Source organism: Rhinolophus hipposideros, assembly GCF_964194185.1.
Source record: "Rhinolophus hipposideros genome assembly, chromosome: 19".
Lineage (NCBI taxonomy): Eukaryota > Metazoa > Chordata > Mammalia > Chiroptera > Rhinolophidae > Rhinolophus > Rhinolophus hipposideros.
Genome location: NC_138065.1, coordinates 1,019,780 through 1,044,948, shown reverse-complemented (window position 1 = coordinate 1,044,948; position 25,169 = coordinate 1,019,780). Strand labels below are relative to the sequence as shown.

General features: G+C 59.8%; 1 protein-coding gene across 1 annotated transcript; it reads right to left on the bottom strand.

Annotated features, from left to right (window-relative positions):
- Positions 1-8,287: 8,287 nt before the first annotated feature.
- Positions 8,288-24,092, bottom strand: INSRR (insulin receptor related receptor). The gene is made up of 23 exons (XM_081025419.1): positions 24,006-24,092; positions 23,580-23,722; positions 20,091-20,642; positions 18,316-18,619; positions 18,095-18,237; positions 17,720-17,864; positions 16,745-16,959; positions 16,391-16,517; positions 14,877-15,115; positions 14,397-14,564; positions 14,111-14,306; positions 13,927-13,968; positions 13,638-13,858; positions 12,702-12,838; positions 12,456-12,618; positions 12,142-12,247; positions 11,420-11,472; positions 11,029-11,258; positions 10,487-10,597; positions 10,208-10,367; positions 9,823-9,952; positions 9,576-9,710; positions 8,288-9,336 (listed from the first exon to the last, which is right to left on the bottom strand). Exons 2-23 carry the CDS (start codon positions 23,662-23,664, stop codon positions 9,093-9,095), a joined length of 3,906 nt encoding a protein of 1,301 aa, XP_080881545.1. The 5' UTR covers positions 23,665-23,722; positions 24,006-24,092; the 3' UTR covers positions 8,288-9,092.
- Between the last annotated feature and the right edge of the window lie 1,077 nt (positions 24,093-25,169).

Here is a 25,169-nt window from a genome sequence, read left to right as displayed (position 1 = left end):
TGCAGAAGGAGCCTGGGAGCAGGGCGTGTGTGTGTGCTCCCACAAGGTGTGCACACTCAGCAACTTGCTTGTCACCCCAGCCCCCACGGCAGGAAATGTCGCCTCCCCACAGCCCTGGCCCTGGCAGAGGACCCACGTCATGGAAAGTCGTAAGACACTGGTCCCTCCCCCGGAAGCTAGGCAGCTAAAGGTGGTGGCGGTGTGGTGGTGGGTTTTTGTGTCACTCTGTGCCTGGCTGTTGGGGAGTCCCAACTGCTATCTGACCTGGCTCCCCGATTCTCTGTCCACTCCCTGCAGACTGGGACTCCCCCTCTCTCTCTGCTTCTGCCCTGAGCAGTGGCAGTGGGGAGGTCAGCCTCAGGGCTGCAGGATCCTTGGAGGTTTATATTCAGGATTGTGCTCTTAGGACACCTGAGGTAGGGGACCTAGGAGGGGAGCAGGCAGGGCTGCAGCAGGAAGGGTGCGGGCAGACTTCTGGAATGACATTCTGAGGTCATATAAAATCTGAGAGGAAGGGTTAGGAGGGGGCCTGGCTTCATCCTCCAGCAGATAAGGAGCTGAGTCAGGGCTGGCAAAGCCAGCAATCCTGGGGGAGGGTGGGAGGGAGGTGTCCTCCAGCTGGGCAGGCCCCTAGTAGCTGGGCCACTGTTAGCGATTGTTCTTTACTTCAGTGAGGTCTTGAATGCCACCAGAGGACTAGTTTCTCTCTCACGTGATCCTCACACATGAGAAGGGGACTGAGAACATTATCCCCATTTTCCAGAAGGGAAAGCTGAAGCTCAGAGGGGCGCCTTGGCCAGGGTCCGTCCGTGTCTCAGAAGTTGGTGACAGAGTTGAAGCCGAACCTAGATCTCACGCCGTGACAGCCAACAGTCCATGTTCTGTGCCAGGCACTGTTCTTGGTACAAAGAACCAAGAGAGAAAGAGGATCTTGTCTCAGGTTGTGTGGGGCGGGATGGATGTGCCCATGAATACTCATGGTGGGGAGATAGTGGTGTGGGCGGGCTCCCGGGAGCCCCTGGTGTGCGTGCGTGTGTGTACGTGTATGCGCACGTGTGTGCGCGTGCGTGGCTTGGGGCGTCAGAAAAAGATACTGAGCTGTGCTGTGGAGGAAGACGGGGAAAGATGTTTCTAGAAGAGGGGTAAAATGCACGGGAGAAATGGCGTGCTGCAGGGTAGCTGCTGGGGACAGTGGCGCTGGGGCTGCCACCAGTGGTCATGCAGCTGGAGGGGACACCCCCGGATTGCATGGGTATGGCCTTGCACCCAGGACAGAGTGGCACAAGGGATGGCACACTGCTTCCTAAATGCCCTCCCCCGCAGAATGAAACGCGCTCCTTCTGCTAACACATCAGTAGTGAGAGCAGATTGCGTGGCTGGGCTCATTTCTAGAGTCAAGGGTGTGCCTTCTTCCACACGCCCCACAGGGGAGGAGAACCAGCCTGGTGGGAATCCCTGCCGTCTACTGTCTACTACACAGAGGAAGCACCCAGCTCATTTTTCCAGTCGGCAGGGCAAGCTCAGCAAGTAAGTGTCTTAGCAGGTCCCAATGCAAGCATCCAAGTGTGACCCTCTCCTTGAGAGGTACACGCTCAGGGTGAGGAGGACGAGGGAAAGAGGGGTGACGCAAGAAAAAGATGCAAAACAACCTTGCTGCTTCGGTTACCATTTCAAAATGAGCCTCAATCAGACACCATGGCTGCTTGATGGGCTTTGTTCACTTGGCAAAGGGACCCTTGTCCAGACAGGGTACAAGGTGGAACCACACCTTGGAGTAAGGAGTCCACAGGCGGGAGAAAGGAGGGGCTTACCTCCCCAGCTGCCTGTTCCCTCCCACTGTCCCCTGGTCAAGGTTATGCCACAGGAAGGGACTTAGAAGCGGTTGCGTCCTTTGGTCGCAGTGTTCACTCAGGAAGCGGGTTCCGTGGCTGCTGCGTGGTGCGCTGTTTGGGATGAGACAGGATTATGGTCGGGACCCAGAGAGACAGGCTCAGGGTGTGCTCTGTGAAGACCTAGGACTTCACCTTGGACTTCAGTCAGCTCAGGCCGCACGGAAAGTGCTCTGAGGAAGGTGGCAAGACTTTGGAAATAAGGAGTCGACGAAGAGAATCTCAGGACATGTACACGAGTGTCCCACACCTTCCAGTCAACGCTCACACCACAGTGCAGGGCAGACATGTGTTCTGTACAGACATTTGTTCTTATTCGCCAAGAAGGGAGCTTCAGGTCCGTTGGGTCACGTAGCCTCCTTCAAGGTGGAGGTTGAGTGTTTTTCTGAAAGACTGAAGCAAGAGGATTAGTGAAAAGAACAACAACCCTCCCAGCCATAACTGGGGCTGGGCCTGAGAGGTGTTGGGGAAGATGGGAACAGGGGAAAAGGCAGAAAGGAAGGGCGTGGAGGGACTGCACAGCCCCTGCAGCCCACGGGTCTGCCTTCCCAGCCCAGATTCTGCAGAGAATCCAGAATCCTGGTCACCCCATCTTGGAATTCTGCCTATTAGACAGGGAGGAGCCTGGAATCGGGCTCTGTCTCCATTTATCCCCCTGCGAAGGAGACACCAGGGGATTGGTGCTGCTTGCAATTAAGTCCCCCCCACTCACGCCTGATTGCCCTCTGCTCTGTAACCTGCCCTGGAATGGATCACAGCGGCAGGAGCGTCTCCCTGCAGCCCCTTGATGCCCAGGCGCGGCTCGGTGTAGCTGCAATCCCGCTCTGCTCTGCCCGCTCCTGGAAACCATGCCCAGTACTCCATACACTTTGTGATAATTGCAGCGGAAGCAGTTTTCATCTTTAAAATGGAATCACTCGCTGTCTCTGTCTGGAGGCCTGGGCCCAGGCCGGGAGTCCCCAGGCACCTGGGCTGGAACTTGATTAGAAGTCAAGGGTGAAAAGGGCGCTCCAAGCACAGGGCCACGCCTTGGGGCCATGTGAAGAGCAGGTGGGGTTTGGGTTGGACCCCCTTGCCGCCCCACTTCTCTCCTTCTCCTCTCCCCTGCCTGGGTGATTTGGGGACGTGTGTGCTGCCAGAGTTTCCTCAGGCTGAATCCCAACACTGCCCAGGAGAGAGCTGGCCGGCAGGAGGGTTGTGGGGAGTCCCCGTGCCAGGGAGTCCCCGTGCCAGCGGCTTTGTGTCCGGAGTGGGCAGTGCCCAGAGGGGTACAGAGAGACTGTGAGGACACTGGGTGCTGGGAGTTGTCACAGGCTGCAGAGGGGGTTCTGAGTGGCCCGAGGGTCAGGTCCCATGGTGCTCGGAGGCCACTAGGAGGGGAGACCAGTGGACAAGTGGAGAGGATCCTGGTCGTCTCAAGGGTCCCCAGAGGAGCCAGGGAAGTGCCAGGTGTTCTGAGGCATCTGTGAAGCTGCGGGGGCGTCTTTGGGGTCAGGACAGGAAGAGGTTCAGGGGAGTCGGCACCTCATAGACTCTGGGGGCTGGAACTCGAGGTCTAGAGGGGATGGGGCTCAACGGGTCCCCTCTTCTCTCATCCAGCATGGTCCAGCGTGTAGTGTAGACGCTGTGCCTGAGAGGGAGTCATGGCAGCCAGTGTTACAGGCTCCTGGTCCTGCCCGCGTGCAGCCCGAACGTCACCCATGGCCACTGAAGGAGGAAGCAGGTAGGCTGGCAGATGTCCCAGCTCAGGCATCTGCCGTGAGCCTGGCAGTAGACTTTCCATTTGACAGATGAGCTAAACTGAGGCCAGGAGAAGCAAATAACCCTCACTGCTCAAGCCGACTAGGAGGTAGGCTTCCCTAAGATTTGGTTCAGTACTTTTTCCTCTCCGCCCTCTGCCCTGGCTGGTTTGCTATCATTCATTCATCAAGCAGCCACTGAAAATCAGTTATGTGCTGGAGTGTGAGGTCATGTCAAGGGCTACGAGAATAAGACATGCGGGTAGGGGAGATACACAGGTAAACAATCCCAGACAATTCAGAATGGCAGGAGCTAAGCTAGAAGCATGGGGTCCAGTGGGTGTAGGAAGGAGTGGTCCTCCTGCCTGGGACAAGGGGGTCTGGGGGAGAGAGGTCAGGAAAGGCTTCAGAAGCACCAATTGGCTGTTACACAGTAGTCGTGGGATGTGGGGCACAGCACAGGGAATAGTTGCTAATATGGTGACAACTATGTGTGGTTTCAGGTGGGGACTAGACTCATTAGGGGGATCACTGCATAAATTACATAACTGTCTATCCACTCTGCTGTACACCTGAAACTAATATAAAATAATACTGAAAGCCAATTGTAACTGAAAAATTAAAATGACTATAGTCGTTTTAGTCAACAATATTGTGACAGTGTGGATGGTGTCCGATGGTGGCTGTATTTGTCATGGAAATCACTTCTTTAGGTATAGAAATGTTGAATAACTATGGTGCACCCCTGAAACTCATATAATGGTGTATGTTAGCTATATTTTAATAAAAATCTTTTTTAAAATAAGAAAGCTTCAGAGAGGAGGCGATCCTCGGGGTGGAGGAGAATGGAGGCCGCTCTGGGTGGAAGGAGCAGTGACGGCGTGGGGGCTGAGCTGTGGTGGCCTCTGGGGGCCGCGTGGGTGAGCAGGGCAGAGGGCTGGAGAGCGGCCGAGGGGCAGCCTGCATGGCAGCTTCGTCTTTAACTGGTCGGCACCAGGGAGCCACTGAAGGTCTGGGAAGGGCAGTGCTGAGGTCCAGTGTCACCTCAGTCCTGTTGCAGCAGTGGCCCTAGCACAGTTCCTGAGGGGGCCGCGTCCTATCCACGGGCCTGCGCCCAGCACATGGGGCATTCCTCCAGGGCTCAGCCTGGCTCTTGCCCCGCCTTTGTGACTCGTCACCCACTGCAGGCCCTACTGTGAGCAGGGCCTCATGAGGTCCCAGGCAGTCCCACTGGGTCCCCTGGGTCCCACTGCGTGCTCCAGGCAGTTTGGTGCTGGGGCTGACAATTGCACAAGGCACCGTCCCTGCCCACAGGACACATGCCCACCTGTTGCCAGGGCTCCTTAGCCCAGTGTGGGCACCTTGCGGGACATAAGGGGCGGAGCTCTTTGAGCCCCGTCCCCGTCGTTTATTAGCTGTGGGACTTCGGGCAAACCCTCTCACTTCCTTGTGCAGAGTGTTGGATCACCACAGCGCCCCAGACTGCTCTGTGTGTGACAGTGGTGCCAGGCGCGGCCGTGCTCAGTGCATTGCAGTGCTGTCACGATCGATCGCGCTGCAGGTCATTGGCCTGTTTGCTCCCAGCTCTGACCCCTCTCTGCTGTGCTCTGTGAGGCCGTGGCTGAAACTCCGCAAAGCAAACCATGTTTCCAGCGGGCTCTCCATCGCAGAGGGACACAGTGGGGGGCTTGCTGCTTCATTTGCTGCTTTTCCACGTCCCTCCTGCACCAGGTGGGTAGCACCACCTCCTCCGGGATCTGGTCCCACCTCTACGGGAGCCCTCCATGAGTGCCCAGCTGCTGACAACCCTCGACTCACCCCCTGTTCTCCCAGCCCAGGGGTGGGGCTTCTCCTTGCGGTGATCTCTGTGTGACCATGTTCCCTTTGTGCTTTTCAGCCCGCCCACACCAGTCAAGCCAGTCCCTTCTATTCAATACTCTCTGTGCAAATACCTAGTGTGGTTTCTGTTCTCCTAGGGCGCTCCTGACACTAACCCCATGTACACAGCAGCAGGTACACAGTGCCCGGTGGAAGGTGCAGAGGTCAGAAAGGGCATGGGGAGCCTCAGGGACCAGGGGTGGGCTGGGGTGGGGGCAGGGAGAGCAAGTCCCAGCAGCACTGGCCAGGTGATGGGCAGCTGGGTGCCAACCAGTGGGTAGGGAAGAGTCTAGACTGATGGAATCGTGGCATTTGTATCGGGCTGGGGTGGTCCTGACGCTGGAACAGCAGGTTGCAGCTGGAAGTGGAAGGCTGGCAGGGAAGATGTAATTTCGAGACAAAGGAGGGATGGAAGGACCAGTCAGCTGATCTCAGCCCTTGAGGCAGGCTGGGAGGGTGGTGGGAGGGGCGGCAGCTCCAGGAACTGGCTGTGGGGTCTCAGGTAAGTCCCGGGGTCTCTTGGATCACTGACGCCTCCTCTCTAAAGTGGATTTTAACACACACTCACTTTGGAAATAGAAAGCTCTTTGTCAGCGTAAGGAATTATTGATATTAAGTACTATTCTGAGTCGGTGGGGAAGTGCAGCTCTGGGGGAGGGGCTCACCAGAGGGGGAGGGTATCTTCAGGCTGGAAAAGACAAGATGGGGGAGCCCCTTGGGGGCTCCAGGGGTGTGGCTTTGTGGTGGGCCCATAGCTTCCAGCAGTCTCCAGGAAGTATCTGCTTTTCTCTGCTCCCAATGGGGTTTTTTGTTGTTGTTTTTAATCTCCTCAGATGCAGACCATGATGGGGTCACAAAAGCGTGCTGCCCATCCTAGAGTCACAGAAATTGAGTCTTGCCCAGCCTAGAGCATGAGGAAAAGATGTTCTTGGAGAATGTGTGGGGGTCAGACTCGCAGCAGAGCCAGGTGAAGAGAGACTGTGAGTGCCCCACTGTCCTGCCCCACCGAGGCCTGGCCTAGTGCACAGCTCGCTGACCCGGGGCCACATGCAGCCGGTCCCAGGCCTCTGGGCCTCTCTCTGGGGGACTCCACGCTGAGCTCTCTACCCCACAAAGATGCATTAGTTGGTCCTGAGCTTGGAGGAGGTGAGACATGACACCCATACCCTCCAGGGTCTTTGCCCAGGTGGGCCACTTGTCACAGGGCACAGGGCAGTTCAAGGGATGGCTGGCAAACATGTAATTGTTTTATGTAAGCTGCCTCCTCTCCATCCCTTCCCTTCCCAGCCAGTTGTAGGTCATTTTTTTCTGGAGTTCTGTCTGCCTCTAGGGGCGAGGAGGAAATCAGGGAGGGTGTTTCTTTTAGTCACTGCGTCTCCTTCCTCCTCTGTGATAGGTGTCCACCTGTCCCTTCCCAGGGCAACCTGTGTGTCCTGCTGTCTGTGACCCAGGAGACACTTCTTCCCTCCACAAAACTTCCCCATATAGTTGGGAAGTCCCTTCTGACATCTAACTCCCATCTCTCCTGCTACTTTATTAAATCCACTTCTTTTCTCGGCTGTGGATGGCAGTAAAGTTTGCTTCCCTACCTCCTTCTCCCAAAAGTTCTGGGCCAGCCACCACCGGACTGCGACCCCATCCCGACACCTTTGGAGAGGGGGCACAGACAGCATTTTCTGTCTGCAGAGACAGCGCTCTTTTCTTCTACTCCCAATCCCTCCTCTCCGTCTGGATACCCATCACTTCCTGAGCCCGCAATGTCCAGCTCTGTGGAGGGAGCGGGTGTGAGTGGAGGGGAGACGTCTTGCCCCGCGGCTGCCCTCTGGGCCCGTGCAAGGGCAGGGGTGCCTGCGTGCTCCGTGTGAGTGGTGGTCTCAGCCCCGGGCCTTGGTGTGGACTGTCTGCTCCCTTCCACCCGCTGGAAGCCGGAGACCCGGCCCACGGGAGGTTCCTCCCCAAGCTGCGGTCCCGCCAGCAACCGTTAGGGGGCACTGTTGCTTCAGCCACCGGTGCCGGCGCGGCTGGGGTGCGGAGGGACAGGTGGCCCCCGCTGCCCGCCCGGACCCTCTCAGGTGGTGTAGGTGAGTTGTAATTGCTGTCACAGTGGTGGCCTCTCACAAACATGCCCACAGCACTCAGGCCCTGCCTTAAGGAGCTGTGGTTTGTGGGTGTGAGCGGGCCCCCCAGACTCCCAGCGTGTGATGCCACGGGAGCTGAAGACCAGGCCCTTCTGCTAGCACCCCCTTCACCAAGGTTTCAGGTCATTCGTGTGCAGCTCTGCCCCTTCACGTGCCCTGATGGCACTGCCCTCAGAGCTGGCACAGGACCCCCCCCCATGCTCCTTGGACAGGCCTCCAGGGCCTCAATGCGGGGGTCATAACCCCGGGGCACCAGACACACGGGCTGTTCTGACGTGTGTCTCCTGCCTCACTGCTGATGTCCTCAAGCACCCTCCCCGCCGTGTTCTGCCCACTCGAGTCTGTCCTCGTACACGTCAGCCCATGGAAATAGTGAGGCAGGACCTCAGGATGAAGTGTGTGACGGATGGTGACGCCGGGAGGCCAGGCAGGCTTCCCTGCTGGGCTCAGCCTCTTCCGCCTGCCTGAGTGCAGACAACAGCAGGGCTGTCCTGCCTCACTGCCATGGAGACCCTGGCTGCTCTGGTCCTGAGGAGGTGGCACTGGACAGCAGCAGGTGGTCCTGTGTCACACCTCAGGGTCACCACATCAAGTCCAGCCAGCGTTGACCTCACAGGGATGGAGACATAATGGGCTACCAGGCCAGGGTACAAACACACTTGGGCATTTATTGTGGTTTCCCCTGAGAGGTAGGGCGGGGACCCGCGTGAGGGCAGGAGGAAGCAAGCCTCTTAAAGCCTGGAAAACCCAGGGCGATGGGGAGACTGAGGGGCCCAGACTGGGAGCAGGGGCGACTCACTCCAAGGGATGGGGGAGAGGAAGGATGAGCACCAAGCATGGAGGGCCTGTGATGGCAAGAGAGGAGGCAGCGAGGGTGCCTACGTGGCCAGGCGGGGAATCTGCTCACACGGCCCTGGGCTCCACTCCAGCTGGGTCTGAGGCCGAGGGGAGGAGGCGAAACGCAGTGCCAAGGAGGGCAGCCATGTGAACCCCCATTCCCAGCAGCCCAGACATGGACAGAGACGGTTCCAGGCTGATTCTGCCTCTGCATCTGGTTTCAGGGGTGCTGTGCTGATGGTCCCAGAGGTCCACAGGAGACCTGCAGGCTGAGGGTGGGGCTCCCTGGACCCTGCCTCTGGGCACACAGGCTGACAGGGTCTCCCACTCTGAGGGCCAGGAAGTCCTGGCCTTGTCCCCACCCCCTGCTGGGGCCCCACTGACTTCCTGAGGGAGAACTTGACCTTCCTAAGGGAGAACCTGACCTTCCTGAGGGAGAACTTGACCTTCCTAAGGTGAGTTGGCTCAGACCAGCTCCGCTTCCCTGGCCCCTGCTCTCTGCCCCAGCCTTGGTCACCCCTGGCCTGTCTGAGCACATGTCACAGCTGCAAAGGTCAGGTCCCTTCCTCTCTGCCCGTGGGAGGCCAATCAGCCAGGGAGTGGGGTGTCCCTCAGTGCCCTGCAGCCCCATTTGGGGGGCTGAGGTCTGAGGAATCCCCTTCTGGGGTTGGCAGGGAGTCGGGCTCTGCATCAGGGGGTGGCAGGGAGGCCCGGGTCCCCTGGCACTCAGGGCTATAGTAGAAGGAGTGGTGACGGAAGGAGGCTGGCAGCCCCTCCCGTATGCTGTCCAGGATGTGGGTGAAGGCTGGCCTCAGGCGTGGGTTCTGCTGCCAGCAGCGGCTCATCAGCTCCTGCCTATGGGGTGAGGGGTGGGGTCAGAGGGGCCCACAGCCCCGCCTCCTGCACCAGAGGGAGGGGTTGTCAGTGTGAGTGGGGCCAAGGGAGCACATGGGCCAGCGTGTGGTGGGGACTTAGCACTGGGCTGAGACTGGGGCTCAGTGGAAGTAGAAGCTTTGAGGAGCTGGGCCAGCCCCTGGCGCCCTGGCAGGTGTGGGCAGAGCAGGGGTGAGGCAGGGGGAGGTGGGGTGACTCACAGCTGAAGGGGACAGCTCTCGAGCTCCTCCAGGACCCCGCCATCCATGACAAACTTGAGCACCTGCTCATTGGAGAGCCCCTGGTAGGGCTGTTCAGCCAGGGTGACGATCTCCCAGAGCACCACGCCGAAGGACCTGCAGGGCACGCAGGCGGGCCTGAGCCCAGGGCCCTACACGAGGGAGTGCGCCAGGCCTGGCCCCAGACCCTGCCCCCACATCCCGTGCCGCTGCTCCAGCCAGGCCCCACCAGACATCCGAGTGGGTGGTAAAGATCCCATCTTTGAGGGACTCGGGGGCCATCCAGCGTACAGGCAGCAGCCCTTTCCCGCCCTTGCGGTAGTAGTCCGTCTCATACACGTCTCGAGTCATCCCGAAGTCTGGAAAGTGAGGGGGACAGGCTGTGGGGCCGCAGAGCCCCACAGCTTCTGCCCCAGCAGTACCCCTTCAACATTCTGCACCTCCAGAGTCTCCGAGAATCCCATTCAAGCCCCTCTGCACGTGGACGGGGAGACGCGCATCCAGCGTGGGGGCTCCAGGTAGAGCCAGGGGCCAGGCTGGGGCTCCTGATGCCTAGCTTAGGGGGAGTCGCTTGACTCTGCAGGCTGCCCCCCCCCGTCTGGCACCCTGTGTACCCCCGATCTTGACGGTGAGGTCCTGGGACACCATGCAGTTTCGGGCCGCCAGGTCTCGGTGCACAAACTTGTTGGCAGCAAGGTAGGCCATGCCGTCTGCAATCTCACCGGCCATCTGGATCATGTCCCCCAGGGCTGGCCGTGGGAGGCCAGGGTTGTTCTAGAGCCAGGAGAGGGGGCTGGCGAAGAAGGAACCTACAGGCAGGACTCCTGCCCTAGGGTCACTCCCCACAACCATGCCGCATCTTCTCTAACTCCCCAGGAGGCTTCCGTCCTCACCTCTGCTTCAGGCCGCAGAGATCGAAGATGGCTCTTGAGGTCCCCACGAGTCATTAACTCCATGATGACCAGAGTTGGCTGGCCCTGAGACACCACACCCAGGAGACGTACCTGGACGGACAAAGAGCCTGGTTGCAGGTCCACCCAGCCAACCTTGACTTACCTGGCCAAAACCTTGACCTGCGGTGACCACAACCTGACCCAAATACCAACCGTGAGTGTAACTCTAATCTTGACCTAACAGTGACCCTAATCCATGACCTTGATCATATCTGACTGTCATCCCAATCATTACAATTGGCCCAGTCATGACCTGAATCGTGATTTGGACCCCCAGCCATGACTGACCTTAGCCCTCATCACGACTCTACCATGACCCCACTGTGGCCCTGGTTTGACTAGCCCCAATCATGACCTTTGCCCAAATTAGGATCCTAACCACAGTCCTAGCCCTGACCTTGATGGCGCCCTTCTCTCATCCCTCTTACCACATGACCTTCACCCTCATTATGACCCTGACGATGCCACTGGCCCTCTCTTACCACATGGTGACACTTGAATGCCTTCATGACAGAGGCTTCCTTGAGGAACTCAATGCGTTCTCGTGGGCTGGCCAGCTCGTTCACTGTCTTCAGGGCCACGGGCGTGGACTCCTCTCCAGCCTCCAGTCCTTGTGCTAGCCCCTCATATACCATCCCGAAAGAGCCCTGGCCCAGTTCCCGGATTATGGAGATCTGCTCCCGAGGCACCTCCCACTCGTCAGGGATGTACACTGAGAGGAGCGGGGGTCACCAGGTAAGGGTACCCCCTACTTCTCCTCCAAAGGGCTTGAGTCCCAGCAAAGGCCCGCTCCAAAAGGCCTCCTGGGAGTGTGCCTCTCCTCCCTCCTGTCCCCCTTTTCCTCACCACCCTTCCCCCCACCTCCAGACCTACTGTCAGAGGCGCTGAAGTACTCTGGATTCACAGAAGCATACAGGGTGCTGTTCCTGCAATGGGGGGTGAGGGGTCAGGCTGGAAGGGTCCTCAGGGAGGAAGAAGCAAGGTCAGAAGACAAGGACGAGGGTATTGCAAGAAGGAGGGGAAAACTGCCCACACACCCTGCCCTGATCAGGGGGACACTGAGCACTCCCCGAGCTGGTCTTGGTCTTAGTCCTGGGACCTGGGGTCTGACAGGCTGGGTGTTGGAAGCACAGGAGTAGAGGGGCTTCTCCCGCTGGGGCTTCCTCAGCTAGTCCTTAGAACCCAGCTAATCCAAGTGCTACCCCATTTCCCGCTTGTCTTCAGCCCCAGTGGGGCCCTGGCACCAAGCACCCCAGGACACATTCCGAGGTCTCCTGCGTCCCCCCTGCTATGGGAGGGTCAGCTGCATTAGCCCTCAGGCTGAGTGTGGTGACGCTGGGCCCAGTGTGCCCAGGCCAAGGGCGTTCCCATGATGTGGGCCTTTCACTGCTGAAATCCGGGAAGTCCCAGGCAAACTGACAAGTTGGTCACCCTAACGAGAAGATACGCTTCCCCTATAGTTCCCCCCAGGGGTGAGTCACTGCTTCTAAGGAAATCCTTTCTGCCATCTCATCTACCACCTTCTGACTGCACTGACCTTATGCCAAGGGCTCAGGGGGACAAGGGGGCTGGAAACCAGTGGGACATGTCCTCACCTCTTCTTGCTATAGAAGAAACCAAGGGCAGCAAGAATGATGAGCAACATGAGCCCCACGGGGGTGACAGTGAGAAGGACGTGCAGTCCCCCGGAGTCTTCCTCCTCTGGTGGTCAGAGGACAAGGGCGGGGGGGGGGGGGAAGGAGCAAAGATGGAGAAGTCAGAGGGCAGAGGACACTTCTCTTTCCACAGTGGGAGATGTGCGGGGAAGGATGGGCTCGAGGGGCCTGTGGTTTCCACAGTGGGAGATGTGGCTGCAGACCTGTGTGGGGCTGTTTGGGAGGACAGGGCCTGGGACAGAGGCTGAGAGTACCTGGGCCGGGGATGTAGAAAGCAACACTCTCTGTCCAGGAGCCGTTGCCAGCCAGCGAGGTGGCCCGCACTCTGGCAGAGTAGTTTCCAGGGGGCAGCAGGGCCAGGTGGACACCCCCAAACTTGGCATATCGCAGACGGGACACACACAGCACTGTGGCCTCCTGAGGGCAACACAGAACAGCTGGCTGGGAAGAGGACAGGGGCACAGATTGGGGCTGGGTCAGGGCGCTTCTGGGGTGCCTACCTCTCCCAGGCGGCGGTACTTGATTTCGTACTTGAGGATGAGTCCATTGGGGTCCGACGGCTCAAGCCAGCGCAGAAGGACACTGCTCTTGCTGGCCGCCTCCCATGCCACCTTCCCTGGGATACCATCAGCCTCTCCTGTGGGAGAGGGCATAAGGCAGCCGCCACAAGTACAATCATGTGCCACACGTGGCGTTTCTGTCAATGATGGACCGCCTGTACGACGGTGCTCCCACAAGACTGTACTGGAGCTGGAAACTTCCTGTGGCCCAGTGACCGCCTACCTGTCCTGACACGTGCCTGGGGACGCTGTGCAGACAGACCCACGCGCTGCCCGTTGTATAAAGCGCAGCACACACAGTCATGCACAGCACATGATACTTGGTCATGAACGCGGGTTACTGGTTTCTGTGTTGACTACACTATACTTTTTCATCATTATTTCTACGTATAAAATGTGTTTGCTGTAAACTGTGCTGTGTTACAGCAGCCGCCTCCTGCATCTCGTATGCACCTGTCTTGATTTCATCATTTTCTCTTGTGCTTGGTTTAATCTCATGTTGTTTTGGACAGTGACCTGCTGTACAGGCTTGGAGCCCAGGAGCAACAGGCCACACGGCACGCATGGCCTGGTGTGGAGCAGGTTACGCCACTTGGGTGTGTGTGAGGGCCTCTGTGATGTTCGCACGGTGACAAAAGCGCCTAATCACGCATTTCTCTCAGAACGGATCCCTTCCATATTTCCTCTCACCTTCACGTTCACACCCAAGAAAGCTAAACTGGAGGTCTGAAGAAACTCTGCGACTATGGGGCCTGGGAGGGGCGAGCAACTCGAGGCCCTGGGTTAGCAGGAGGTCCCACTTGCTAGTTGGAGAACTAATTGGGCAGCGTCCTTGGGGTCGGTGGTGGCGGTAGAAGGAGCGTGGGGCTCGCTTACTGTGGGGCATGGTGCGCGCGAAGACGAACGTGGCGGCGCTGCAGCCCACGGTGTGTGCCGCGTGGTTGCAGGCATGGATGTCAATCCGGTATTCCGTGAAGTGGCGCAGGCCGCTCAGCACCGCTCGCTCTCGGGGCACTTTGTCCTCCTGAATCTCGAAATCTGAGCTGTTCTCCCCAAGGCGGAGGGCCCCTGCAGCGCGGCGGTGCCTCCCAGAGTCCCTGGAGAGGGTGCGAGTCAGAGCCCTGCCCCCCAGCCACACCCCTCGCCGTGGCCCCGCCCCGCTCACCTTTGAGGGCTCTTATTGATGGACGTCACCTTCCAAGGGGATCTGGGGGGACCAGGGAGGGCCCGGTCACGCCTGACCGGACAAGACCCCCACAGCAGCGCTCCACCTCCAAACCCACCCACAACCAGGCCCCGCCCACCACCCCACCCTCGCAGGAAAACACGCCCAGCCGGCCCGCCCGCACTTGGGGATCGTGATGGCGTTGTGCAGAAAGTTTTCGAACTTCTTCTGGAACGAGGCCTCTTGCGCCTCCAGCGGTGGCGGGACCTGCCCCGGAGGTGGGTGCTGGCAAGGGCAGCAGCCGGGCTCCATCTCCGCCTCGAGTTCCCCGTCCTCGCGGTCGAAGCGGGGGTCGCTGTTGCTGGTGGGCAGCCGCAGGCCTGGCGCGGCGGGGGGAGGGAAGCGGTTAGCCTGGCAGCGCCCGCGGCCTGGCGCCCTGACCCCGACCCGCGCCTCGTCCCTGCGCGCACCGCGGTGGCAATAGTCATTGAGGTAAAGGTCGCCGTCCTCCGCCAGACGCTGCCACAGCACCAGGTAGTAGGTGAGGTTCCCGTTGCGCTGGGTCGGAGGCTTCCAGCGCACCAGCAGGTGAGAGGAGGAGTTCGACGTGGAGATCACGTCCTGCGGCACCGTGGGCGCTGGGGGTGTGAGTGGAGTACAACTGAGGGGCCGCCCACCCCCCCTCTCTGGGCACAAGGAATCGGCGACTGTGAACCTCACCTTCCTCGAACTCAGCATTGTGTGCTTTCGTGTCCCGCAAAGGCCCCGAGTTGGCTGCTATTCCCCCCGCACTCCCCCACCACAGCCTCCCCAGGCCCGAGGCGAATGCCCCTGTTCTTTCCAGGACTCAGGCGTCTGGCCTCCCAGCCTCTAGGCTCCAGGTGTTCAGGGACCCAGCTTCTTTATTCCTGGTGCCTGGTTCCCCCATTCTCTCTAGGACGCAGGCCTACCTGCAGGCAGCGTTCGAAGGTAGATGATGGGACTCTGGGCTCCTTGGTGGGGGCTGTCCTCAGCAGTGGTCAGCGTGATGGCCCGCACAAACACTGCGTACTGTGTCCAGGGTTTGAGGGGCGCTAGGATCACTCCTGGCTCCTGGTTGCGGCTTAAGGGCAGCTCCACGTCCAGCAGGTTCCAGCTCTGGGTCCCGCAGGCATCTGGACCAACGTGCTCCGTGGTGTTCTGGAATGGGCTGGAGACCCCAGCACTGGGACTGAGGAGGGGCTCAGTCCCACCCCCACTGTCGAGCAGCCCCCCTTCTGAATCACCCCAAGACTGTCCAGTATGTACGAAGGCGTCCAGGAGCAGGCATGGCTCCGCCCTTTGGGGCAGGTGCCATGTGACATGACACGCTCACTGAGTGGGTCTGCTCAGAGCTGGGATGGAGTCAGGACCCACGGTATGTGCCTGGGAGGGGCACAGTCACAGGCACACTACAAGGTGACGGTAGGGAGCTTCCTGAAGCACCTCTGCATTCTCTGCCCTTTGAGTCCAAAGGCAGCTGTGTACAGTTGTGCAGGAGGTGAGCTGCACAAGGCGGGGGGTGGGGGGCATTTGCTTCGCAATCCATGCTAGCTCCTCCAAGTGTGGTCCGGGGACCAGGAGTTCAGCATTACCGGGAGCTGGTTAGAAATGCAGATTCACATGCCCTACCCAGGACTGACTCAGAATCTGTGGGGGTGAGGCCCAGGAATCCTACTTAACACACTCTCCAGCTCCCCATGCTAGAGACCTTCATCTACCACTGACCTAGCAGAGCCCTGGCGTCTGCGTGGGGCCTCCCACCGCTGACCTCCTCCTCCTCCCAGGCCAGGCTCTGTGCTGGTGAGCAAACAACTGAGACCTCTCAAGTTCATGGGAAATGCTTCCAAGCCAGGTGGCTCCCATCTTCTACCTACAGGAGAGGGTGAGTACTGCTCACCCTGCCCTCCCAAATCCATCTCTCTCCGCCAAGGATTTCTATTTTTGATTCCGAGCCAGTCCTTCCTGGGGTCTCAGCACTGTCCTTCCTACTTTGATCAGTACACTCTCCAAAGAAGAGGGCAGCCTGTCCTTGGCTGTCCCTGCTCTCTCCCTTCCTCAGGCGTTAATGAAATGCTGGCCAAGCAGCACATAAAACTGGCCAAATTAGCGGGCACTCCCCAGACCGCCGCTGGGGCAGGAGCGTGTGGTCAGCACAGTGAATGGAAGCTTAATTATCCAAGCCTTCTCAGCGGGGCGCCTCCCAGGCTCTCAGAAGTCCTAGCTGCCCTCTGCATCTCACTGGGTGTAGTGAAAGTGAGGCACGGAGGGATGAGGAAGGTGAGGGGAGAGAGCCACACGTGGAAGCGATCCCGGCTTCCAGGCTCTCCACAGCCCCGCGGGGCTCCGTTCGCCCTCACCTGCCGGCGGTCGTGAAGGCCCCGCCCCGTTCTGGCCCCGCCCGTTTTGGCCCCGCCCCCGTTCTGGCCCCGCCCCGGGTACTCACGACTCCTTGTAGTACACGATGAAACTGAGTAGGTCGCGAGCCTCCAGTGGCTCGTAGCGCTCCCAGCGCAACAAGATGCGGTCGGCCTCGGTCACGTTGGACACGAAGCGCAGGGTGCGAGTCTGGCCTGGGCGGGGCGAGGGGCGAACACCTGCTCTGCACCGCGTTGGTCACTCGCTCAAGCAGCCTGCTCCCAAGACCCCACCCTGACCCGGCGGCATCCCACCCCCAACGCGGCCCCCGAAGAGAACTTATCACACTGTCCCCTCCACGCGCCCCCTCCCACCCGGGTGCGTGTCTGGGTATTTCTGGGGGTCGAGCGCTTGCCCCTCGGGGTTGGGGTCTGGGCCTCACACGCGGCGCGATCTCCGTTGGTGCGGGGGTTGATCTCCGCCTTGTTTTGTCGCCCCCGAGTGCCGGTCACCTCCTCCAAGTGGTAAATGTGCTCCAGGCAGAGGCGTGGGTTGAAGGCGAAGTAGATCTTGCCCACGGGAATGGTGAGCCCGGGGGCCACCCAGGACCCCAGCTGCTGAAGGTTCTGGTTGTCTAACACGTACACGGTGTAGTTCCTGGGGGCAGAGGGGACCTGCTTCACAGAGGAGGTGGGGGTGGCAGGGGGCGCCGGGGAGGAGGGGCGTCCCGGGGTATTACTAGTGCACACTCACTGGGGGCCACTGACCAGGAGTCACCACACTCGCCGTGTGTCTTTTCCTCATCAGCGAAGTGGGGCCAGCAGTTCTTCTGCCTCTCTCCTTCCCTCATCTCACCTTAACTGCTGAGTATGTGCTATGTGCCAGCCTAAGGAGGCGTGCTGGGGGTGGGGCTATACCTGTCCAGCTGGAGTGTGGGCACCCCTGGTGGTGCATAGCACTGTGCCAGGAGACATGAGAAACCACTTGGCTGGGTGGCGATTTAAAACATTCTCTTTATTTTGAGAAATCCTGGCCGCATTAAGGGTAGGCCTCGACTGGTAGGTGGTAGGAATGGGTTGAAACCCAGGCAGTCTTGCTCTGCAGCTGAGATAATAGCAGTCATGGCCAAGCTACTGAGAGTTACACGCGAGCGTAGTTTATATGGCGTGCACTGCATTCCAGCCACCGCCTTAAGTAACAACTTAAGTGATATTCACAAATCCTCAGAAATAGTAATGTTATGTTCACCCCGTTTTTCAGAGGAGAAAAGGGAGAACCAGAGAGGTTAAGTAGCCTACCCAGAGTCACACAGCTAGTGAGTAGCAGAGCTGGTTCCAGAGCCCATGCTCTTCACCACTGTTTGGGGGAGAAGGTGTGAGAGAGGGAACTGGTCAGAGGCCCGTTTCTGACCCCTTACCCATCCACCATGGCGTCTCCCCGGATAAGTTTGAGGTTCTTGAAAAAGCCCAGGGACACGAGGGCAAAGGAGTGCTTGATTTTGAGGAAGCCAGTGATGGTCTCTACCAGCCCCAGGCTGTGCTGCAGCTCCTGCTCCAGGTTGTCTGGGGATGGGGAAGACAGGGCTGGAGCAGGGGCAGGAAACGCGGTGGGTCCAGAGAGTGCGGGGCTGAAAGGGATCCAGGGAAGGGGGTCCTCAGGCTGGAACCCCAGGGAATGCAAAGTGCTGCTTTAGCTGGGCCATTGTAAGGGGCGTGGCCGGGAGGGAGGGCGTGGCCCCAGGAGAGGAGGTGTGGCTCCAGGAGGAGAGGTGTGGCCCCAGGAGGGTACTCACAACCCTGACGAAGATTGAGGATGAGGCTTCCCTCCACGTGGGTGCAGCCCACCAGATCTTGTGCCACCTGGACGGAGTCGATGGTTTTGGTGCCCACTTTACACTCTTTGGGGCACAGCCCCTCACACTTGTGGCAGAAGATGCTGGTAGGGGCAATCAGAGGGTGTGGCATGAGCGCTGGACTACTCCAGGGGTGACCCCCACACCCGTCCGACACTCACCTGCTGCCATTGCGGGTGAAGCCTGGAGGGCACTGGGCAAGGCAACTGCCCTGGTGGATGCCAAAGGTGGAGGCGCGACCAGGCACAGAGTGCAGGCTGGCGCAGCGCTCCGCCGTGACGCAGCGCCAGGACTCGTGCTGGTAGGTGCCCAGAGGGCAGGCCTGGTGGCAGGCGCCCTGGAAGTAGAAGTGGCGGCAGGCGACGCAGGCGCGGGGGTCCTCCGGCAGGCTGCAGCCCCCCAGGCATTCCGCGTGGCAGCACTCGCCCCCCGCTGTGCAGGCCAGCCCGCGTGGACAGGGGCACACTGTGGGTGGGGCTGTGTGAGGCTGTATCCACGCCTCCTTGGTCCTGGCTCCACCCCTTCCTCCTGGGATGAGGCTTGGTCCAAACCCATCCCTCCAATTCAGATGACACTGGTGTCCCACTCTTCCTCAGACAGGGGCTCTTGAGGACAAGATCTGTGGCCCCTCTGTGGCTCCCCACCTCCCACAGTGTCCAGTCAGGGGTGTCAGAATTCAGGACAGAGCAGTGACCTTGTCCATTAGGGCTGCTGCTCCCTGGCTTGCTGTCCTGTCTAGGCCTGCTGCCCAGACCATCCCTGGGCACGGTGCCAGCCAGTATCTCCTGACAGCTAGTCCCAGGGCAATGTGGGTCTGAGAGTGTGTGGAAGGAGGGGCTACCACCGGTCACTTCACCCCCCGCCCCGCCACACGTCCTTCCTGTGCAGGGGGCAGCCCCAAACAGCAGTGGGTGGGTTTGGGCCCGGGGCCCAGTGGCCTGGGCACTCTGCACAGTGGCAGCTGGATGTCTGTGGGAGCCTGCATGTGGTGGGGTCAGCCAGGGCGTGTTGACACTGTACACAGAGAAGCCGTGTGGCAGCTGTGTTTACAGCAAACGGCAGTCATGGGGAGGCCGGCCCGCAGGATACAGCAGGGATCTGGTTACTCTCCTGCCCTGACACTGAGCCGGGGTCAGGGGAGTGGTCTCCAGGTGCTGTGCGGAAAGAGCCCTGGGTTGGGGACCCCAGATCTGCTCCAGGCTGCAGAAAGCTCTTCCTTCCCACCCCCAGAGCTTTCTCTTCCCCTCCTCCCACCACACCCTCCTTATTCCATTCCCTCTTTCTGCTTTCCCTCCCTTCTGTTTCTTCTCCATGCACCTAACTTCCTAAAGAATATCCCACCTCTCGTATTTGTCCTCACCTGTCCTTCATCTGTCACCTCCTCCTTTCTTCTCTTCAGCTTCCAACCTCCATGACAATGCTGCCAGCCTACCCTGGGTCACCTGTCCCGTGGCTACTTTTATTGGAGACAACGGCCACGATGGCCAGGCACTGCTCTAATGCTTTACAGACTAGCTCATTCCTCCTGAACATTTCACAGATGAGGAAACGGAGGCACAGATAGGCCAAAAGGACGAAGTCAGCAAGGAGTAGGGCTGAGGTTCGAACCCAGGCCATATACTTAAGCTCCAGCCCATCCTGCTTCTTGTGCTGCTGCCTGTATCCCCGCCATGGCCACCTGGTCCCTGTGCTTTCCTCTCTCCGTGACTCCCTGATGCCATCTTGTGCCTACGTCTCGACAGTCTCATGCTACATGACTTGTTTACCTTTGCTGAGCCTGTTTCCTCATCTGCAGAACAAGGGTACCTGCCTCATACGAGGAGTGAGGATTAAAATAAACAGTGGCCGCCAAGTAGCGATCCACAGCCTCCCGTGGGCACCCAGCGCGCCTGGCCCTGCCCCCTCTCCCCCCGCTGTGTGCTGTGCCAGGGCCCACCTCTCTGGCAGTGGCTGGAGGTCCAGCACCTGTAGTCTGTGTGCCCGCCGAAGGTGGTCCTGGCACAGGGCTCGCCAGTGGCGCCCAGCACGCCAGGGCACACGTCAGCGCACTCTTCACCCAGCTTGTTGCCCACGATGTGGTTGGCGCCCGGTGACGGCTGCAGCAGGCCCCAGTCAATGGTGGAGAGGTGGCAGAGCTCCTGGTTCTTCTCCACGCGCACAGCCCCACGCAGCACAGCCCCTAGTGCTGGCAGCCCCACGTCCCGTAGGTGTGGCATCTCAAAGATGACCAGCGAGTAGCCCAGGAAGAGGCGGGCGCCGCGGATGACCGCCAGGTTGGGGAAGAGGTCCCGCAGGCTCTCCAGGCCGTAGACACGGAAGAGCAGGAGGTACTCAGTGACCTGAGTGAGGCGTGGGAAGCTGAGGCCGCGGAAGTCCTCACCTGTGGCCGTGAACATGAGCAGGATCTGCAGGTGACCCTCCACCACGCTGCAGTTCTCCAGCCCCCGCAGCTCGGCCACATCTGAGCGGATGTCCAGGCTGGGGCACACTGTGGGCACAGGGGCAGGCAGCGGTCAGTGCAGCTGGGACCAAGCACGCCGTCCGCCCTGGCGGCTTTGGAGGGAGCGCTCTGCTGAGGGCTTGGGCTGCCCCTCTCCGGGAGCTTGAGGGGGCTCTCCCAGAGGAGCCTCCCAAACCCCTCCCCCCACCCCCATACTTTATTCCTTCAGTCCACCCCAGGTCTAAAGCCATCCCGATGTCCTGGGGGCTGTGTCACCCACTCCACAGCGGTCGTCACCATCCTCTCTTGGACCCACAGTAGTCTCCCAAATGGTCTCTCCTCTTCCAGCCTGTGCCCCCCTTTGATCTGTTCTCCACTCGACAGCCAGAGTGAGCTTCTCCAAACACAAATGGGATCATGTGCCCCCCACTGCCCAAAACGCCTCTGTGGCCCCCATGTCACTAATTAAACGCCACGGTCCTTACCACAGCCTAGCAGGCCTTGGCGTCATTCTCTCTCTCTCTCTCTCTCATCTTCAGCCACACTGACTGATTTACTGGTCCTCAAACAAGCCAGCCACTTCTGCTCTGGGGTCTGAACCTTCTGTTCCCTCAGGCTAGAACACTCTCCCCTCTAAATGGCTCTCTCACCCCCTTAAGTCTTTGCTCCAGTGTTATCTTCCCAAGGAGGCCTTCTCTGACCATCCAATTTCAAATTGTGACACTCCCTAGCCCCTTCCCGCTTAATTTTTCTCCATAATTCGTAACACTGGCTAATATATCATGTATTTAGTTTGTTTAGTGTAAGCTCCAGAGGGCAGAGGTCTGTGTATCCTTGGTACCTAGTGTCGTGCCCCGCACAAACTTGGCACTCAATAAATATTGAATGAATGAATGATTGATTGAAGGAATGAGAGAATTCTGTGACTGGGGAGCAGTAGTCTGAGCTTCATATACCCCATTTCTCTCCCAGACCTAAGGGAACTCGATGCCTGGTCCCTGCACTTGTTTACTCAAAGGGACATTCCATGGCTCCCAGCTGCCAAAAGTTCAAGTTTAAATTCCCCAGCCTGAGATTTGGGGTGTTGTTGAACTGGTCCCCAGTAATATCTCCAGCCTTGGGAGGGCTCCTCACCCTGCTGACACCCTCAGCGCTTGTCCTGCAGGCTTCGGGTCCAGCCCCCCTTCCCGGACCCTGTGACCCCTGCAGGCTGGGTACCCACACCAGGACACCTGGGCACTGCCAGTGTATTGCTGTCTGTATACCACTTACCTCCTCCAAGGAGGGCATCTCCTGAGGGCGGGGCCCTAGTTAGTCAGCTCTGCGTCCCCAACTGCCAGTTCAGGGCTGGGAGCCCCGGGCACTCAGGGACCCTGAGTTAAATTGATGGGCATCTAGGTTCCAAGTCCACTCCTTTTGGGGGACCTGGGTATGTCTGGCTTCTTCAGACCCGGGGCCCCGGGCCTACTTCCCTTTCTCTCCCAGGCACCTAGGGCCATTCCCCTAAGTGGGGTGATATCTGCTCCCTCTGCTCGCTTGCTCCCAGGATACCTCCCATGGCTCCCCACTAGGGAAGACGCCCACAATTCAAGCGCATCTGGCTGACCTCTCCCGCCTCTCCCCCCACCCTCCCTCCCTTGCTCTCAGGCCCATCCCCTGAGGGTTAAGAAGTGGGTAGGCAGGCCCTGCCGGCTCCCTGGGACTCACTTCACACCTCCCTGCTGTCATTCCCTGCCCCTGTGCTTGGCTCTGCCCTGTGAGTGTGTGTCTGAGCACAGGCAGACACAGACCCACACACAAGAGGGAGAGAGAATGAGAAAACACTTGTACCCCTCCAGGCGAGGGCCAATCAGGCTCCGCGAGGCAGATGGGGGGTTCTCAGGTGCTCACGTGCCACTTCCCATCATGCCCCATGCCTCTCTAGAGCTCCCCTGATGAGACTCATTTGGAAAAACAAGTCTGCGACCATCTCAGATTAACCCCTGTCTGTCTGCCTAGGATATGGCCCTGGGCAGAGCTGCACTGGGAATAGGACATCTGTGTCCCCTGACCAAACACCAACCCGAGGGACGTGCTCCTGTCCTGACAACCGGGCTGCTGACTGGCATCTTGTGTCAGGCCCTGCACAGCAGTGGAGGAGCAGAGCCCTGTGGGGGAGGGTCTATGCCTTGAAGGCAGTGCCTCTGTGACTAGCACTCTTGGGGGACCCCCTACCCCAACACATTTGTATCATCCCTGTCTTGGTAGGAAGAGGAGACTGGAGGCCCCCAGTCTAAGGACATCTGGGGACCTTCTAAGGCAGGCACACAGCACTGGATTCCTGAGCCCCCCTCAGTCTGGAAGGGAAGGGTAGGATTGGGGAAGGGGACATTTCTTAATCCTTCCCCTTTTGAATCTTCCACCCTCAGCTTTTTCCCCTCTCCCAGCCAAGGCCCCCAGCACCCTCGTGAGGGCCACTTAATCCACATGGTACCCCCCCTCCGCCGTCAACCCTTCACTGGGAATTGTCTAGCCTGGGGCATGAAAGAAAAGCATTGCCCACGCCAGTGAATGGGCCCTGGAGGCAGGAGCTCAGGACCTCAGTCCAGCTTTACCCCTCAATGTTCTGAGCCTCAGTCTCCTGTCTGCACAATGGGTTCAGTTACGTAAAGAGCCCAGTTTTCAGCTCCCCATCCCGTCCCATTGCTGCCCCCTTCCCACTCAGGGGCCCTGGAAATGACTTCTCAGACTCTCTCCCCTCATTTTGGTTCTCATCCCACTTTCACCAGCGGGAATGGGAATGGAGGGCATCTATTTGTCCCTCTGTTTCAAGGTCCTTCTCACCTCCCAGGGAACTGAGAGGAAAACACCCTCATGTGGGGAGCTAACTGCTCTTTCTGGGGAAGTCCTTCACACTGCGATAGTGGTGTCCTGGCTGGAAGCTCAGTCTGGCTTCCCGGCTGGCAGGGAGGGAGACGCGGCTCCAGGAGAGTGCCCGGGACTCACCCTCCAGTGTGTCCAGGCCAAGTCCCAGGGACAGGAGGACCACAAGCAGGCATGCCACCCACGGCCACAGACTGGGCACGGCCATTGCCCCAGTGCTGCCTCTCCTCCAGATGGCTCCGGGGAGCAGAACGGTCTGACTGGCCCTAAGAGAAACAGAGACACAGGCTTCAGAGGAGAGGGGGAGGGTAGGGTCCGAGCTACAAGGAATCCCACACATAGGTGGCAGGAGACAGAAAAAAGGAGTGACAGCCACAGAGACAGACAGTGACAAGCAGCTGGAGACAGAAAGATGAAGACAGAGATGCAAAGAGCAACAGGGAAAGACTAGAGAGGACCCCAGGGGGAGAAAGTCACACCGGGTGCAGAGCAAAAGGCGGCCCAAGAGGCCGGCGGGCCGAGGGGCAGAGAGAAGCCCAGGGAGCTTGCCGTGCCAAGGAGAGGACGGGGGTCCCGGGGCGCGCTGGAGAGTCTCCCCGGATCCCCGGGGGCACGCTCGGCTCCCAAGCCCGCTGGCCGCGCAGGCTGCCGGTCTTCGGGGCGCCTGCAGGGGCCTCGCCCTGCTCCCGCCCTCCCCGCCCCCAGCCCAAACGGATTGGCTTGCTGAGACCTCTCGGCTCTCTCCGCCCCTCCCGCTAAACCAAAATATTTAGCCTGACAACTGAGGGGGGAACATGTCTGTTGGGGAAATAAGGCCAAAATGCAGGGGGGTGATAGACCAAGAACTGAGCTCCCCTGCCCCCGCCCCGCAGACTTCTCCCGGGCAGGGCGGTACGGCCAGAAGCGCAGCGGCTGTCGGTTCCCCTGGGCAGGGTTGGTTCTAGGTTCCGCCGCTGGTGCCTGGACCCCCGCGGGGTAACTTCTGGCAGCCTGGACCGGCAGAGCGAGCTCGTTGACACCTGGCGGGAACGTGACTTTGGTCTCCTGAATATTCAAGCCCGGGGCCTCTCGGAGCCCAGGAGGCCGCCCCTCCCGTCCCAGCCAAGTCCCTGGGTTCCGACCAATATCCCTTTGGAGAGGCCCTCACCGTGTGGGGACCCAGCTCTGTCCCGCCACCTTCCTGAATTCAGGCCTCTCGGTCGGCCTGGTCTGTCTGTCCGTCCCTGCCTCCGCGCACTGGAGCACATCTGTGCGGGGCGGAGAGCAGCACGCGGCTCTGTCCGCGGGGCCCTTGTTTGCCCCCTTTCCTGAGTCCTTCCTTCCTCCCCATCTCCCCGGCTTGACACGGTCGGGCCGCTGCGGCCACACAGGCCCGCGGGCGGTCAGGGGCTGAGACCTATCCTGCGGCGCCCTGGGTGCTGGGGATCCCGGGACTTTCCGGGTGCGCGGCCCCCTAGAACCGCCCGGTCCCAGCCCCACCCGCCGGCCGCTGCCGCATCCAAGGAGCTAAGAGAAGACCTATTAATTTCTCCGCGCAGAAATCGATGCTCTTGTCAGGGCGGCGATCGATGCCCGCCCGGCCCGGCTTGGCCCTACCCGGCCAGGGGGCCGGTGCTGGCCGGCCGGGTTCGGGGGCTGACGGTGGGTGGCGAGGCGCAGCGCAGTGGGCGCCGCAGGCCGCGCCCCCCCCCAGCCGACCCCGGCCGGGCTCGC